The sequence below is a fragment of the Gallus gallus genome, chromosome 3, assembly GCF_016699485.2.
Source record: "Gallus gallus isolate bGalGal1 chromosome 3, bGalGal1.mat.broiler.GRCg7b, whole genome shotgun sequence".
NCBI lineage: Eukaryota > Metazoa > Chordata > Aves > Galliformes > Phasianidae > Gallus > Gallus gallus.
The window spans coordinates 87,825,580-87,844,630 of record NC_052534.1 but is presented as its reverse complement, the minus strand read 5'-3'; the positions used below and the strand labels follow the sequence as shown (position 1 = coordinate 87,844,630).

At 41.5% G+C, this 19,051-nt stretch overlaps 1 protein-coding gene and 2 long non-coding RNA genes across 3 annotated transcripts; 2 read left to right on the top strand and 1 right to left on the bottom strand.

Annotated features, from left to right (window-relative positions):
- Positions 1 to 934: 934 nt before the first annotated feature.
- Positions 935 to 10,067, top strand: LOC121110162. Its single transcript, XR_005858141.2, has 3 exons — positions 935 to 3,063; positions 4,103 to 4,245; positions 4,835 to 10,067. It is a non-coding gene; the product is annotated as an uncharacterized LOC121110162 (long non-coding RNA).
- KLHL31 (kelch like family member 31) lies at positions 5,398 to 17,220 on the bottom strand. Its single transcript, XM_419909.8, has 3 exons — positions 17,029 to 17,220; positions 13,625 to 14,831; positions 5,398 to 11,821 (listed from the first exon to the last, which is right to left on the bottom strand). The coding sequence occupies exons 2-3, from the start codon at positions 14,797 to 14,799 to the stop codon at positions 11,089 to 11,091; spliced, it is 1,908 nt and encodes a 635-aa protein (XP_419909.2). The 5' UTR covers positions 14,800 to 14,831; positions 17,029 to 17,220; the 3' UTR covers positions 5,398 to 11,088.
- Positions 10,916 to 13,637, top strand: LOC121110163. Its single transcript, XR_005858142.2, has 4 exons — positions 10,916 to 10,935; positions 12,590 to 12,671; positions 12,852 to 12,950; positions 13,513 to 13,637. It is a non-coding gene; the product is annotated as an uncharacterized LOC121110163 (long non-coding RNA).
- Positions 17,221 to 19,051: the final 1,831 nt, after the last annotated feature.

Sequence of the window (19,051 nt, the reverse complement as noted above, 5' to 3'; positions counted from 1 at the left end):
TTTTGCTAAGATTCTTGGAGTTTTTGCTGTTCACCTGGCCTGGGACCTCTCTTCTTCCTTCAGAAGAGCTGATCTGTTCCTTCTGATAATGACACCGAGGTGTCCTTTCGCCAGGACTTCTTTGAAGCCAACAGTGAAGAAAAGAGACCCTGAGATGTCACTGATGGCTCTGTTGGCTGCTTCGGTTCACTTGCTGCTGTTGCAGTGAGTGTGATCTAATGGAAAGCAGAACATTCTTACTATAGCAAGCTATCATTTGCTGGCTGAACACTCAAGTGTATGCAGTGACCGGCACATGAGCTTCAGAGAAGCAGCTGGGCTGTAAATCTGTTGGCTGCACTGTCCTCCCAGCAACATGGGAAAGAACTGTTTTCCCCAGACCCTAAACTGCAGTAATTTCCAGGTTGTGCTGAGATGGAAGCAGAAAATCTTCTTGTAAACGTTGTCCTGGAGCAGCCAAGAGATCAGTATTTAGGGCACCGTGTTGGGAGGCAGAAAATACATCTATGCACTCTCCCTCTCCAGTGGGGATAAATATAAGGTAGCCCATCTGGAACCAGCTCCGGTAGGGCAGACAGAGGAACCTTCATATCGACTGGAGGTAGGGACCACAGATCTGGAACACGCCAGCAAAGTTCCCACAGTGAGCCCGAAGGAGTTAAGCCATTCGTCCTCCCTCGCCAGAGCTGTGTCCTATTTGCTGTGGGAATGATGCTCTCTTGTGGCTGCCAGCATTGCATCCCAGAGCTAAGAAAACTTGAACCGAGGAAAACGTTGTCCGCCTTCCTGTGTCACTGTGTGTGTGACTGACCCGGAGTCGTTCGGCTCCCCATCACTGACCGCCTGCACGTTTCTCGGGTCGCTTTACCACCCTGCTGGGCTCCTCCCGAGCGCTCCGGCTCGTGTCCTTCCTGCTGCTGCCCTCCTGCGTCCCGGAGCCGCCATGGCGCGGCGCGGCAAGATGAGCGGTCCGGCTTCCTCCTCAAGTTGGACTTCAGCTCGCTGGAGTGAGCAGCGCACCGCTGACATCAGCCTCGGCTACGAGAAGCCGAAGGGGTCGATGCTATTCTGGAGCGCTGCCTTATCAAAGATGTTCACTGTACAATCGTCTTCGTTTAAAAGATAGCAGATCGGATGTGGCGCTGAGGGACACAGTGGGCATGGTGGTGATGGGCTGCCAGCTGGACTAGATGATCTCGGAGGTCTTTTCCAACCTTAATCATTCCACGACCCTATGATTCTGTTATTTGTTCTTTGTCTGCTCTGGGTGATATTACAGAAGGCGACACTACTCTGATTTTTTTCTTTTTGGTGAGATAAATTATAAGGAATAACCTCATGCATCGGTACGGGTTAGGGGCTGATCTGCTGGAAAGGAGCTCTGTGGAAAAGGGCTTGGAGGTCCCAGTGGACGACAGGTTGGCCATGAGCCAGCAGTGTGCCCTGGTGGCCAAGAAGGCCAATGGGATCCTGGGGTGCATTAAAAGGAATGCGGCCAGCAGGTCGAGGGAGGTGATTCTGCCCCTCTACTCTGCCTTTGTGAGGCCTCATCTGGAGTAATGTGTCCAGCTCTGGGCTCCCCAGTTCCAGAAAGACAGGGACATAGAGGAAGTCCAGCAGAGGGTGACAAAGATGGTTAAGGGCCTGGGGCATCTCTCTTATGAGGAAAGGGTGAGTAACCTGGGTCTGTTCAGCCTGGGGAAGACAGAGGAGGAGTCTGATTAATATTTATAAATATCTAAAGGGAGATGGGAGGCAAACGGATGAGGCCAGGCTCTTCTCAGTGGTGTGTAGCAATAGGATAAAGAGCAAAGGCATAACACTTGAACACAGGATGTTCCATACTGATATGTAGAAGATCTTCCTTATGGTAAGGGTGGCAGAGCACTGGAGCAGGTTGCCCAGAGAGATTGTAGAGTCTCCTTCTATGGAGATATTCAAGACCCATCTGGACACCTACCTGTGTGACCTATTGTAGGGAACCTGCTTCAGCAGGGGAGTTGGACTTGATTATCTCTTGAGGTCTTGCAATTCTGTGATTCTGTGATAAGTACCTTCAACAAATTCACTATTTGCCTCAGAATAATCCCATACATAAATGGCAGAAGATAAAAGCAGTCTTTCCCATTTCCTATGGGTCTTCATGGCTGTGTTCACGTTGCAACATGGGGATTCTGCTTAAGGATACGCAATGTCCTTCAGATGAGACACAGTGCAATGCCATAGGTTTGGGTTTTATTTATCTTGAGAGCATTTTGCAGAAAGAAAAAAACATATCGATTTATAGACCTCTACACATTGGCATAACAGACACCATAAATGCGTGCAAGTCCTACAGGTACATTTTGGATAATTTAGGGGAAAACAGCTTTCCCTAAGTGAATATTTCACTCATAGTATTTCATTGGTTTTGAAGGAAAACGATGGCATAATCATCTCTGAAATGTATCTGGATACAGAAAAATGTGTGTTTTGGGACCCTTAAGTAACAAGGCAAATGCAATAAGAAAGAACGCAGCCAATGTTTACTTTACTCTGATTTTTCTTTTTCTTTTTAATTTAATGATGCTGCCAAATAATGCATTTGGCAAGACCTGCTTCAAATCTTTGCCTTTTACACCGTGGTTTATTTACAAATACTTTTTAGCAGGTTTTTTTACCACATAGATTCGTGGCTTGACTCCTGTATTTTGAAAACACCCCCGATTTTTTATCTGTTCTACTTTCGCTCCCAGCAATCATTTACATAATTCTTTACTTTTTTTTACCCTTAAACACCACTTAACATTATTATTTCCACTCCAGCTACATGGGCTACATTGAAAATTCCAGCCAGAGCAGGAAGGGTTTGCCAGATCAGAGACAGGTTCTAAGTTGTAGTGATACTCTGTTAGTTTATATATATATATGGTGTTGGGTTTTTTCACAGACAAGCCGCAGATGATCATTTCACTGTCTGCTCTCAACAGATCAAGGATAGCGTGTTGCTGTAGAGGACTGAATTGGAAAGTTACCATTTCTTCCTTGATCCCCTCTTTGGCTTCAGGAAGAACTCGTCTAGAGGTGAGACATGGCAGTAGCACATTTTATGGCCTGGGCACATCAATACCACACCAGCCTCATTCCATCTGAGAGGTGGGGACCTGTGTGTTATGAGCTTTGACAAGGGGTCAAGGGAGACTTGCTCTTCCCATTCTGCACAACAGGAGCAGGTCATAAACCCTCTCAGGATGCTGTGATCTTGGTTGTTCCATTACAACCAAATGGTGAAGCTCTGCTATGAGTAGGTGAGTAACATATCCTATATTAAGTCTCTTTCTATAGCTTATGAAAAAGCAATTTCCTTACATCAAGCAAAGCAACACTGTCCTTTTCTCCAGCAACAGCATTATTCGCATGACAAAAGAAATCTGACACTATGAAAGATTTAAGTCTTTAAAGATTTTAAATACCTGAGGATCATCGGGAAATGCTTTACAGATACACATCAACATTTCATGCTTGCTAGACAGAAGTTCTGCATCTATGATCCCTGAATCTTTTGCTTTCTGCTTCACACCATTAACCAGATGAAAAATAAGTTGCATGCTCTAGGGATCTATTTATTTCTTAAGAACTTTTGCATCACTGTACTTACACTGGTAAATTACCTGCCAGGTCATCCTTGAGAGATAACATTATATCCTACTACACTAGGCCAAAGACAGACATCACCACTTTGAGTAGACCTCTCCCCTCAAGGAAATGACGCTTATACTTAGCTTTTGAATAGTGTTCTTATGAGGATCTGAGCTAAGAAAGGCTAATGTAAATTTTGAGCTAAGAAGAGCTAATGTAGATTTTGATAATAGATTTATGTAGGGTAAATACAGTGAGTTATATTAATTATAACTCACAATTCAGCACATCTTTTTGTATAAGGGCTTCAGCAAATTTGAGACACTGTAGTTACCCAAGGCAGCCAGGACTTGTTGATGCGTTGGGATACCAACAGAAAGGCCACCTACTTCTGGACTGCCAGGCAGAGGATAGTCGGGGTGCCCTGCAGTGTTGAAAATGGCATAAAATGCCTGTATTTATGCAAACTAATCCCCTTTTACAGGTCACTCATGGATCAACATCTTGTGTCAGTTGAGACACCTTACACCACCTGGGACAACTGCTTAAAGCTGGCAGTTAGGATGTGGGACCTGCGGAAAAACCACAGCAGATGGAGTCCAGAGCATGTCAAATAACACTAGAAAGGTACACTGAGACACTCGAGTCCTGACTTTCAGACTTGATGTGCAGATGAGCATAACCGCAAGCAGATATCTTGTCAGATGTCAGCAACCTCACTGATGCTCCAGAGGTGTGTGATTCACAGAATCATAGAATGTCCTGAGGGTCATGGAGTCCAACACCTGGATCCATATGGGATCAGCCAAAATTCAAACCCTGTGTCTGAGAGCATTGTGCGAACACTTCTTAAACTCTGGCAGCTTGGGGCTGTGCCCACTGCCCTGGGCAGCCTGTTCCATGCCCACTGCCCTCTGGTGCAGACCCTGTCCCTAACCCCCGGCTGCCCCTCCCCTGACAGCTCCACGCCGTTCCCTCGGGCCCTGTCGCTGTCACAGAGAGCAGAGCTCATCACTGCCCCTCCACTCCCTGTGAGGAGCTGCAGCCGCCATGAGGCCTCCCCTCAGCTCCTCTGCTCTGGGCTGAACACACCGAGGGACCTCAGCCCCTCCTCATACACCTTGCCCTCCAGACCCTCCACCATCTTTGTAGCCCTTTGGATACTCTCTAACAGATTATGTTCTTCTTACATTGTGGTGCCCAAAATTGCATGCAGGTCACGTTCTTGTTCAGCAGTCTCATCAAGCTGTCTTGGACATCCACAGAATGGCAAATCATGCTTTGAAGCAATCTCTTGTTGTCAAAACTCAGGGAACACTTTTTAATACATCAAAACCTCTCATAAGGTACAACTTAATTGCCTTTTAGAATTGTGACTAATTTTTTTCCCCTCAAAACTCAGATGCTTTTATTTCCTATAACGTTACTCATACAATGAAAAGGAAAATATGTCAGATTGCTCATCACACATCCACTCTGTTATCTTTTCTTGTTAGGCATTTGGATGATGAAAAACGACTGTGAAACGCTTTGTTGAAAAGAAAGGTTTTTTTTTTCCTTGTGAAAGAAATGACAAAGATAGAAGTGGCACCGGCGTCATCCTGTGTAGCTCACCATGACCGCGGTTTGACAGCCAGCCTACGACAAACACGCCAATTAGCTGGTATGGGAGAGGAGATCAGCATGGGGCTTGGAATACAAAGGATATTTAAATTGCAGCCAGGGGTAAGCCTGATAGAAAGACAGTCCCATAGATACAAATGGACTTGACGGCAAAAATAATTCGTCCTATGTGTCAACAGTTTTATTTGAAGCATACAATGAAAAATACTGACATGCTGTTTTATTCCACTTAACAACTGCTGCACCACAAATTTTAATTTTTAAGTAGTAACATTCTCACATTACATGTATAGATTTTTCTGTTGAAATATGTTCCCACGTGTTATCACAGTTCATCCTTACAGTGTATAATTAGAAAACCTATTTGTATAGCAGTATGTCTAACACTTACAAGCCAGGGAAATGCTTTACACAAATAAATTATCTTTTTAACTTGTTGACAACAAAACTGCCAAGGCAGCAGCCAGAGTAACACCCAGTGTATCTCAATGGGTGTGCGCCCATTCTTACCAACCGATATTTATGATGCATTCCTTCTAAGTTTACTGTCTATATTTTTACTGAAAATTTAATTTCCATTGAGAAACCAATGAACGTACTAGTATTTTGCATGGCAAACCTCATCTGATGTTATCTGAATCTCTCACTCAGACTATACAGAATCGCATGTATTTTCCTTTGCCTTTTAGGGAACTACTGGGAATAGAGCTCTTAGCAGTGCCACATTTTAAAAACGAGTACCTGTGACTCATTGTTCACCTTTTTTTTCCCAGCAGGCATTCCAGAATATGACCTTTTCTTTACCACAGCCACCAGCAAAGAGATTTTTTTAAAATTAGATTCACAGATGAGCTTTTATGAACTGTATGTATCTGTGCACAATAAGCATCTGCTTTGGTTGCTTGTGAGGGAATCACTCAGCAATGGACAAAAAAGTAGAAAATAAAAAGGGATGAGATTCTCCTCCTGCATGGAGGAATCAGAGTACAAATCTGTTCATGAAAATATTTTTGATTACTTGCATAAAGCAGATCTTTGGCAAAAGGATGAGAAGATTCATTGCAAAAATGTCAGGAGACTGTTGAAGGACTATTGGCTTCAGCTGCATTCTCCAGGCAGGTAGATTCAGAGCTCCAAAAATATTTCCTGGCTTGGGTAAGCCCAGGTTACAGTGAGTTGAAAATTCTATTCAACTGAGAATGGAAATTAGAGTCAATAGAAAACTGAGACTTGGCTTTCATAAGAAACGTTGGCCAATTTCAGTTATGTAACACAAAGGCTGCTTATGGAAAGGTGTGTGTTGAAGCACATATTTCCTTCCAGCATGTATTCCTCAAACATCCTTGAGAAATGGCATCAAAATCTTAATCTCCTGACTGTGCTAAGGGGCTCCATCTTCTGCTTTCCAATGTCTGGATCTTCTCGCATCTCCAGTCCTGTGTGTTGCACAGAAAACCTCAAAGCCTACACAGGATTTCACTGGGGAAATATAGTCTGTAAAAATTTCATTTGTATGTACGGTAAATGTAGGTATTTGAAAGGTAATACTGAACACTGATCTGATACCTCCATGTTGGCCTTTAATATATATTCATTATTATGTACTCATGCATTTAGTTCTTGTAATTTACTTTTCCAAACATTAGAGCATGAGAATATACATAATACATATATATGTATATAAGAGAGGCCCCACTGTATTCAAAATGGGATACGTGCTCATACAACTGTATTTATGACTGCTGGTTTTGCAGCTAGAAACTCATTTTTGTTACTAGGGAAAAAGTCCCCCTAAACCCATCATGGGTTTTGAAAGAGTTAAAGCTGTAGGATCAGTGAATCTAGGCTTAAGGATAATGTAAAGGATGGCCATCAGTCATTTAATTAATCACGTACTTTTTCCTGCAAGAACTGCCATTTAAAAAGCTCAACACACAACACTTTTTAACACCTTGTAGTTTTGGTTGATGCTAATTTTGACTACTCCCCTCTCTGATCAGCTAGAAGTTGGCACCTAAGCTTAGTGGACTCTTGACTCATCCATAGATGATCTTACAGGTTAACTTCAGGAATGGTCACGGTCTCATCGTGGTTAAGAACTATGCACAAAATCTCCCTTTCAGCACCACTTTCCAACAGTAAGCTCCTCACTCACAACCTTACAACACACTCTCCCATGCATCTATACAAACACTATTAAACAAGAAAACTAAATGTTATCAAATTGTTTAACTCACAGACTGAAGAGAGATCATTTTCAGATTTCAATTCCTTGGAATCATGGATGTTGTAGACTATATATGCATGGGCATAAGGAACTTTGAAGACAACATTATTATTTCTTTCAATATTACTATAGCGTTAAAGACCCTTGTAGCATTTTAGCAACCCGTGTCTAATATGGTTGGAAGTTCTACTGTACTTAATATCATTGCATACAGTACTTCCTAAACTGCTTTTAACATTTTCTTTCTGGGATACACAATAATTCAAGTTCAACTGAGGTTTTCTTATTAAATATTTGGAGATTGAAAATATGGTACTGAACAATGAGAAAACACCGTCCCATAACACATAACATACAAACCACTTTTTGCAGTTCTAACAAAATGAGATCATACATAAAAATGTCACAATTAGCTCAGTACATTGGTATGATCACAAAAATATTAAGTTCAGCTGATATTGTCACATATTAAGGGCCAAATCCTGGCTCAATGTGCAGTTGAAACCTAAACAGATGTTTACAGAAAGTAATGAAAATACAAAGCCACTCTGAAGTGCCATAATGATAACAATGCCTTTTATTGATCTACCTAAGATTTTTTGCCTATAGTGTGTACCTAGTTTGTGCAATGGAAGAAACACATGGCCAGCGGTGCTTGACTCCTGTCCTAGGACACTTCCTTATAGACTTTCTGTGGCCAAGGGCGGTGAGGGCTGAGAGGTCAATCTTCCCTCTGGGTATGATAGTTTTGCAGGCATCCATACGTATTGTTCTGCCAGAATTTGGCCAAGAGTTTTAAATCCTCTACATCTTATTCAGTAGTCCCAGTGAAGTCAGTGGAACTTTTTTTTTTGTGTGAGTAAGATGAAAAGGATTTGGCCCCCAGTGTTTTTAACCCTTTAAGTAGTACGAGAGTAGTTTCATTGCACTTAGCCCATCATTCACAAATAAATTTATATCCAAAAACAGAAGATTGGTATTGAAGTATAGAAAGTGTTGGTTCGCGAAGGAGGAAAGCATGCAGCAACATCTGACTACTAGTATCATGTGGGACCTGAATTCCTAAAGGGAAAAAAGAGATGCTTATATGACAGAATTTTATCCCATATTTATCTGAGGCCAAAAGATTATTTATTCAATTCTTAAATACCTTCTCAGTGGGTACCCTGGAAGCACTAAATAACTAGCATATATACACAGATATAAGTGAATTTGTTTCTTCCTTGATCTGGATGGATAAGCAACTACAGTTATAGCGTAATTTGGCAAAAACTATTGGAGCAGAAGGATTTTTCAAATAGCATCTTAAATATTTTCATATGGAAAACATGATCATGACTTTGAGAAAGGAGAAATGTTGCTCTCACCCATGAGAATGTTTTTGACTGGAGAGGGCAGGAACAGTGTTTTTGTATTTAAAACACAGAAACCCTACTCTGTTACACAATTCCATCTTTTGTTCTGTGACTGGGTATGAATTGCTACTCATTTGGATTAGACAAGGTAAAGGATAACTATATGCAAATCAAATTAACCAAAACAAACTGACTGGCACTCTGATTACAGGTCACTGAGATGCAGTGTATTCTAATAGCAAGCAGTACTCAGATGCTGAATTTGGGATTTAAATTTAAATTAAAAGTCAGGATGCAGATGTGAATTCCGAGTTAGAACTGGAAAATAGGACCAAATACCATTCAGTGTAATCACAAAGGACAGCGTGAATTACTTCATCTCTAATAAAAACTGTGTCATGCTCAGTAAGGAGTTGTAACAAAGCTACAAAGCACTGAGTAGGAGAGTCCTTTAAATGCTTGTCTCAGCAAAGTCTGTACATAGACAATTTTACAGCATTTCTCTTTTGCAAATGAGATAAATTACCATATCTGTTAAGGGAATTGTTACCCTTTTGGTTATATTAAATCATTTTATTATCTAGTTTTGCTTCTTTCCTTCTCAAACAGAAGGATGTAGACATGTCATACTGACAGCAGTCCTTCAGAATCAAATCCTCTGGGGACTGTGAGCTGCATATCCCTTTGACTACATGAATAGGATTAGGTATCATACTTAATTCCTCCACTGACTGCTGAGATTAGGAAAAAAAAAGAGTTCTTGGAAATTAATCTGAGTTAAGCAGAGACTTCACTCACTGGTGAAACTCCACAGGCTTCAACAAGCACAGCATTAGTCTAGCCCTGGGAGAACGTGACTGAGAGCTCCCCAGAACATAACCGGGGCTCTAGCAAAGAATTCAAAAGGAGATTCTTCATGGTATGTCAAGAAAAATGTTAGTTTGTGTGATGTTGTGCCTACACCTGGTAAGAAAAGTGTTAAGATCTCTCTTTGTTACTATTAAGTCTCTTTGATTTCATCTAGTTTCCCATGATTCATGCCTTTCCACACATATATCCTATGCTTAAAATCAGATCCTGCAGTCTTCGTTTAATCTTTGTTCATCACCTCACAGGGAATTTTTCTTTTTCAGAACAGTACAGAGTAGGAGAGACGCTCCATGCACTTTCTCCACCCTGAGATACCATTTAGCCCTCGTTGCCTCCTGGCATGAACTCAGTTTCCAGACTTTGTCCCTGTTGTGGCACCTCCTGGCTTCGCATGGGCACGGGCCTTCTCAGAGGGGAAGACAACCCAGAGGTACATTTCTACAAAGGTGGGGGAGAGTAGGGGCAGGAGGAAACACGCTGGATGGCCTTCATGTCTTCCGTCTGGAGCAACGGGAGAGTCTCCCTGGCATGAGGAGGAGGAGGAGGTTGTGTACTCCATGGTGTAGACATGGAGGCCAGGAAAGCAACATAGCACCCAAGGAAGACCTCGGAGCTGGACATAATGCCTACAGAAGCTAACATATTTCATGGATTCCGGTCTTAAAATCCATGTTACAGCATCAGATAAGAGAATGAAAGGCTCTCATGCAGAAGATAGGGATCTCTTACCAGCTTCTGAAGGAGAAAAAGTTTTGAAAAATTTTCTGTGTATATCTCTGCTCCAAAAAGTAAAGTATGCAGATGCTATAGGCAGGTTTTTTGGTTTTTTTCTTTCTTTTTTCTTTTTTTCTTTCTTTTTTTTTTTTTGTTTCTCAAAATACAAAAAGCTTAAAAAATAACAAAACTGACCAATTTTATGTTGACATGGCACACTTCTAATTTCTGTTGAGATTTATCACTACCAATGTTTGACTTTCATGTTGAGTTCAGAAAGCATTTAAAATTCAGTATTAAAAAAAGCCTCACAACAGTCTTCTGAAGCAAATTTATCTCTATTTTACAGGTAAGGAAACCGAGGCACAAAGAAAGTAAAGGATTTGCCACAGATAACACAGTGAGTCAGTGGCAAAGTCAGGAACAGAATGAAATTCCCTCTGCAGTTATGGCTTAACTCTCTTCCTGCTAAGAAAATTCATCTTTTCCCTAATAGGTTGTTTCACAAGGTCACAAAAGGTCTTAAAGGTCATGAAAACTGGCAAATTTGCAGCGTTGATCCTGTTGCAAAGCCAATTGTTGTTGTTGTTTTTTCTGTATAAGCTCATAAATGCTACTTAAAGGGTTAATTATACTGCTATGCTGGTAAACATTTGTACTGGTTGCTGGTTTGACCAGTATTTAAATACTGACTGGTACAGAAGAGACTGAGCTTGCTCTGGACTCCCTTGTCTTGGTGTTGGGCATGGATATAGTACAACAGGATACTCCCACAGTGGCTTCAGGCAGCTCGTCTTCCTCCGTCCACTCATTGAGATCTGGGTTATAGCACTGAATGCACTTCTTATATTTTTTCTCTATCTCATTCCAGCCCCCCACTAAGTAAATTTTCCCATCCAGCATCGAAGCACCGGCTGTGCTAACTCCAGTTTGAAGGGGTGCCACATAACTCCACTGCCCTGTGTAAGGGCTGTAACACTCCACAGGGAGAACGTCGACCCTTTCCCCTCTCCCCCCCAGTTGAGACCCACCCATGACATAGACCCTCTCCAGCAGGGACACGGCACAGTGCCACCCTCGTGGGGTGCTAAGACTGGACTTATCTTGCCAGCTATCATTGCTGGGGTCATACATGCACACTGAACGAGAGTAAGCATTATTAATGTAACCTCCCGTGACCAGGATCCTACCATCCACCACAGCACTGGCATGGCAGCACCTGGGCACCTCCAGGGGTGCCTTCATCTGCCACTGATTAGTTGCAGGCACGTAGCACTCCATCGAGGAGAGACAACCCTCCAAGTTGCGACCACCCACTGCAAAAAGGAGGCCATTGAATACATTCAGGCTGAAGTGGGTGCGCTTCTGATTCATATTTGCCAGGTGAATCCAGGTGTTGAAACGAGGATCGTATCTACAAGCGTTAAAAACAGAGGGTGACCATCTCACATGCAGCTCTGGTAAATTCCACAGTCCTATATCTGTCCAACTACTGCTGTGGGTGAGGAATGCTAAATCAGTATTGTGTTTAGCTACTTGTTTAGCCCAGTAAAAGTCAATGGAATGAAACTGCCATCCATGCTTAAATTTCCAAACTAATTTAGTTCTTTACTGGAGGAAAATGTGTTTATGCCATTCACAATCAGTACTATTTAAATAAAATAAATCTGACTCTTTTCTGAAAATTGAGTTTGTGCAATAACCTCTTTGCAATATCAGAAAGTGATACTTCTAAAATACAGTAGAAATTCTAAAATTTTGCAATTTAAGCCTACTGTAAGGCTATCAGAATTGACTCAGAGTTTTAAAAAGCATTAGGTGGTGATTTGTATTAGCACCTTTTTAGTACTTTCTAAATGGTGTTTCCTCCTGCCACTTCTATCAGTTAAGATTTATGTGGAGAGAACATCTTTGTTTCTGAATACTATACCTATCTGAAATAACATTCTCTGTCCTTGACTATTCAGTAAGCAGTTTTGAAGTAGCAATAGAAAATTACAGTTCCTTAGGGTAAGGAGTTTTGTAAGGTACATTAGTAGATCCATACATTTTTCCTGTTGCAAGCTGAGTGGACTAGCGAATGAGGAAAAGACTATGGGAGAGCAAACAGTAATTGTTAGTTGTTGTATATCATTACTGGTAGCTCTGAAAGCAAGTTCACAGACATATTCATGTTAATTAGCATTGCCAAGGTTAATGGCAGAAGAGGGATCGGAACGCGGAGCAGACCACAAGGATTTCACCACCTCCTCCACACAACCGAGGTATGCACCAAGCACACAACTTGGTAGAATTTGAGGCATGCCTCAGAGGCAGAAGCTTGGAGAGCAACAGTGTAATCTCCTTTATGTAATTTATTTTTTTTCTGATAAATTAGATTACACAATAGAAATGATCTGGATAACTTCCCCTTTTCATTAATTTTATGTTTGTGGACCTTTCAGGGAGAAGTTATCTGAATGTTCTTTTCTGGGAATAGAAAAGGAAGAATTGTTGGGCTGCGGGTTGCTATTGCATGTCCATAGTCTGTTACCAGATAGAAGGTAGGTTCTTTCAACTCTTTTATGACAACTTTCAAGCTATTGTGTGCCACGAGCTTTTAGGCTGAGCTATTTAAAAAACATCACCATTCATTTGACTACTACGTGTTAGGTTATGCACAAGTGATAGTATTTGCTATCACTTCTGCAGTTCTTGGATGACTACAGATAAGAACTGTAAGCAGGGTATTGTTTGGAGTGTCTTGTACAAGAGACATTCAGCTTTCATTGTTTCTAAGTTCTTCATAAATCAAAAGCTAAAGGATATGAAATGCAGCATAAGAGATGTTAAAAATACGATTGGTGGTGCATAGAAAGTCAGAATCATAATATATCAGAGTGTTTTTCAGAGTTTTCTGTGAGGCGTCATCAGCTCTTGAAATTTAAAGTCTCATCTGACTTAATGCATTTTAGTGCTACTTTAGAACCTCCCTTATTAATTTCTTTGACCTCACTTCTCATTGTGCATCATGGTGAAGTTATTGCATGTTTCAGTTGCACTTTTCTGTTCATTCAAAATTCAGTAAAGAACAGCATTTATAGCTCCTCCAACCTGTCTTTCTAGGTGTCTGATCTGATCACACTGCACGTCACAATTCAGCTTGGCCTATCTCCCTGCACTGTGAGGAGTAAATAAGTACTATTAAAAACAAACAAACAAACAAACAACGAGTTACCTGCAGAAGTTGCTGACTGCATGCTTGGCTTGGTTCCTGGCATCATTCTGGTCTTCCCCACCGGCCACGTAGAGAAACCCATCCATCACCGTCACGCACTGGTTAAAACTTTTAGCGGGCATTTCACTAAGCTTCTTCCATCCATTTTCAGGATCTCTGTACAAGATGTCTCTGCTAAGAGACTTTTCTGTTAAAGCAGGGCGTCCACCAACAGTAACTAACACTCTGAATCCTCCACGAATCCTTGTTCTTCTAGACTGAAGTGTATTCTGATGATAGGGAAGCAAATGATAGTTCATGGCATCTACCAGGAGTTTATGGCAATCTGCATCTTGCATCATTCTCGGAACAGTTTGGACATAATTGACGAGGTCTTGAGCTGAGATAGTACCAAAACGAATGTTACCTAAGAGATCAGCAGCAAACTTTACTCTTTTTTGGTCAAATTCCAGCCATTTTATTGCAATCTGGAATGCAACAATTTCAGAAGGCAACTGCAAGTCATCATCTGCAAGAAGTTCATTAATCTGATCAAAAGTGAGTTTTAAGAACTGATCTGTTTCTGAAAATTCAATGAAGTTGTCTCTAATAAATTTGTGTGCAGCTTCCTTGGTTGTTTTTAGTCCGTACGTTTCTGCAATATTGGCAATATACATACAATTCTCAACACTGATTTCTTGGGTTAGAAAATCACAGCACATCTTTACAAGGGTGTGAATCTGAAGATAAATCGCGGTGGAAATAATACTACCTATTGTATAAAGTGAGAGAGTGAGCTTTCCAGTGTAAGCATAGGTGATAACAGTAGCTAGACCCAATGGGGATACATCATTGAGGTCTACTCTTTGAGTGGATGGATCTTTCTTTAAGATGTTGTGAAAGTAGTCACTGATTGAAGCCATCACCACCTTATGAACATTGAAAGATTTGGTTTTGGTACTGATAGTCAAGTCACAAAGAAAATTTTCTAGTCTCATTCTGCTTAGACCTTCCAAGAGATTTGGGCTATATGACGGGTCAGAAACTTCAGATGAGACGCAGCTGAAACCATTGCCTCCATCTAAGAGTCCATTCAAGCCATTTAGTTTACTGAGGGGGCCATCTTCCACAATGATAGTCATTTCACTGATATCTGCTGCTTTGTTCTTCTTCACGTTCTTCTTCTTAGGTGCCATGACTGCAATGAAATATTACAGCCAAGAGCTCGCTAAAAATAAATTGAAAATGTTTAGAGCTGCACTGCAGTTGTGAAATGTAATACCTGCGTGATTATGCAACAAATCTAACCTTTGTCAATACATATAAAGGCCACAAAACCAAAATGCACAGGATAGTCTGCCTCTCTATAGACTGTTGTACTCTCCTGGATGGCAATGTAGCTGCTTATTCATAACAATGGATGTTCAAACTATGAAGAATACATCTACAAGTAATTCCACAATTCCTTTTCTTTTAATAATGAGACAAAAACAGTAAATATTATCAACACATTCAAAGAGTTAAATTCTCTTCCTAATAAACATCAAATGAGTATGCATGAGTGTACAATTCTGAAATGAGCTAGGTTCTAGATCCGAAGTATAAGAAAAATATGGGCCCCTACTTCTGTTCATCCTCACTCCAGCACTAATACAGATTTACAGGTAAGTGAATTCAGAGTGTAACCAGGAAATACTAAGAGCGGGGGAAATTCTTAAGGAGATAGTAACATAAAAGATAAGAGTGAGTTCTAGGTATGATCTTACGTTGACTGGAGATTTAAAATCTGTTCCAAATTGCTTCAACTTTTTCTAATTTAGGAGACTGATGATATTCTACTCCCCATGTCAGATTTGCAAATATCTTCTACTCATAGACCCTCTCCCTGCTTTCTGTTGGCTGTAATTTGAAACGGTTATGACGTTATTTTTAGGATTCTCAGGAGATTGAGGGAGAAGAGATGCTGCCTAACTTTTATCTGAAAAAAAAGTCATGCATATTTTGAATTTGAATTACGCTTATCAATTCTGGACAAGTTCCAACTCTTGCTGAAATGAAGAGCCTGGCTTTTGTCAAGCACAAAGTGACGCGCGGCTCTTAAGCAGTTCTCAAAGGAGCTATCTAAATATATATCCATGTAAGCAAATACACATTGAAGGAAAGTGCTGAGCTTCAATAACAGTTAAAACAGAATTGCTGAGATCAGCATTCCAACATATGCAGGTATAACATTTATCTTTGATAGAGCCATTGATTTTAAAACAACTCACTCAAGCTGATTTTCTCCGTGACCTTTGTGCTCATGGCAGACAGAACACAAAGAAATGCTAATTCATGATAACACACTCTGGATTGTTTCAGACCAACTTAAAACAAGTTTGATCACATTTCAATCTGAACTCTCAGCACATTGATTTTCCCTTAAGTGCACGGCGCATAAAGAAATGGTAATTTAATTATAGAAAGGAATGGTGGCTGCCTGTGAGTACCAGGAATTTTTTTCTTCTTCTGCTGGGTGACGACTGCGTGCAGAGCAGGACAGGGAGAAGGCCATGTGTGCTGGAAGTGTCAGTGTCAGCGCATGCTGACGTAAGCTGCAGTCCCCAAATGTCTGGGTGCCAGCACAGGGGTCAGCTGCTCCCCGCCTCCCCCCCTCCGGCTGCATTCCAGGAGCTGCATCTGTTGAGAGCTATCAGAGTCACCTCCAAGAATAGCAACCTCCCAGCAGCTTGCCATTTTAAGACAGGTTCAATCAGAGGTGCATCTGGTGCTTTAGTCTACTTGGTTGTTGAATGCAACTTTTTGCAGTAAAACTATGCTGTCTGCCCTGCAATGTATAATCGTCGACATAGAATAAAAGCAAAACAGAACTATTGGGTGTCTTTGGACATATTAATAGCCACAAATTTATTGCTGGCAAGGCAGTGTATTATTTTGGCAGACAGGTTTGTAGCTCAACATATTTTTAGAGGCCCACAACTTAAACATTTTAATTAATACATCACTTAATGCTTATTGCCTCACTATGTCCTTGTAGAGCTTACTTAAATATGTGACATTCAAAGCACATATTTAATTTGTTAAAAAAGGTCCACTCTCCAAAGTTTTTTCCTGAAAATTACTTTTCCATCAGCAGAAATTGCACTAGCTAGTTCAGTGCATAAACACATCAGCAACAGGACATTCAGAACCAGTGAAACAAATCAAACAACCCTGTTACAAATCCACGTTGCTGAGCTTTGAAAGCCCTGCGTAATTTTCTCTCCTATAGCTGTTTGCCTTCACCTGATTTACTTTAGATTAACAACAACTCATGCCAAAGGATGCTGGCGGTCCCCAAACAACACACTCAAACACACGACCTTCCCCCCTTTAATATGCTATCTTCTAAACGCTATCAACGTGAGGAGTTAAAAACCCCTTACCCTCCTCAGAAATATGTTGTCTCAGAGCTGTCCAAGAAGCTGCCAGTGAAATTGCCTCTTCCTAGGAAAAATGAGAAGACAAAAGAGAGGAAAGGTGATGAAAAGAAGAGAGGAAGATCAGAGGCCACCTGGTAAGTCCCAGCTTGTGGTTTCTACTGTGACCCTTTGCTGTCACAGTGAGCAAAAGAGACCGCAGCCTGAGCTCGGGTGCTCTTTAAAATGACCCCTCCTCTCGGTGCCTCGCTCCCTGCCTCTGCCCAGACACAGGCATTAAGTTTCCCCAGTCTGCCCTGCCTTCAGAAACCGGGGGGGCAAACGCGGACAACCGACACATTCAGGTACAAGGCAGGAGGGGAAGGTGAAGATGGCATATCCACACCAGGTAATGCTTGTGCCAGGTAAGTGTAGGGTGACCATCAGATTCCCCAGCCTTGGGTGCCTGGGCTCCCTGAGCACTGCTTGGCGATGGTGAGGTCTGAGGGTGGGCTGTGCAAAAGCCAGTGTGCCCTGTGGAGCACTCATCTGAAATAACTGGAGGGAAACATCACAAAGAAGCTGGCACTTCAGTTCCACGTTTTGTTGCACTGAGCTGCTTACCTCTGGGCAAAGGGAAGGAAATGGACTGATGGGGGGATTCACAGTCATGTCCTATTTATCACTTAGGTCACTGCTCCTATAAAAGCTTGCCTTGGCTTTCAAGGATGCTGGCTCACATCTCCTGATACATTTGCACAGAGGTTTGAACTCTGAATCCTTTGAACCCATTTGAGCCCTATTTGTGGGTTGGAAAATACGGTGTAGTATTTTACCTTCACCTCTGGCTAGTTTAAAGCCAGGTCCCTACATCCCAGAGGAATTCAATACCATGGGAGATGGAGAGGAGAGGAAGAGATAGAGAAGGTAGAAGTGACTGCATGGGAAGGGAGAGTCATCGGGTGTGTGGAAGTCACAGAAAGAGAAGACTTTCTTTTGGCTGGACTTCACATGATACTTCATCTGGTAGAGTTGTTAGATTAGCCTCTGACTCAGATGGGCTTTTACAGCAACTGCTGCAAAATAGCACAGTTAAACAACAGGACGTCACCATGCCAGCGTGGTTACCAAACGTTATCAGACCAAAAACAGAGGAGTGGGGTGCTGTCAGACCAGTTCTAGCAGCTCGCACCCAGACTTCCATCGATTTTTTATGATTAAAGAAGTTCTGAAAAGCCAACATTTTTTCAGAGAAGGAATTTCTTATCTGATATTTTTCAGTAAGCTCGTTTGATAACAAGGACATTTATTCTCCAGAAAGAGCACTCTGTCATGTTCTGTAGAAAAAATATATCATTCTCATTTTAATACCAGCTCTGAAAAGCATATTTGGAAATTGTAAAATAAATTCAACTCCCATTCAGTCTTTAAAATGCATTTCCAACATCCCTAAATGATCTGCTGCAATAGAAATACCACACCAACTACGAAGAGGAATACAATACAAAACCAATTTCTTTTTCCAGAAAAGGCTGAGCAAGCTTTGAGCTGTGCTGTGCAGGACAGAGATAACCATCACGGAGGGGCAGGCCTCGGCATTCATGTATATTAATGCTGACACAGTCAAATAATTGCCATAGTTCTGAAACTTTGGTTGTACCTTGGGGCAAAACCACGAAACCCTTTACTCACTCAGTCTCCAGACCAGAGGCTATCGTGTAGCATCCAAGCTGACCTTGGAACTGTCATTCTCATTTTCCATTCACCTGCACACAGCAAAGTCTCTTCACAAGCAGATAGTACCAGGATGAGCTGCGGGTTGGGATGCATCTTGAAAATTCAAACTTCCAACTTTCAGATACTCTTCACATTATTTCCTCAATATCTTGAAAATAATCTCGTCTTTCTGATTATTTCCTTTCCAATGGGATAGAAATTAATTACCACACAAATATTTTGATAACGTTCCACAGAAAATGTAAACCCCAGCAACCAAGTTATGAATTATTTTGCCTTTCAAGAGACAGGGTGGTACATTTGGGCAGTAATG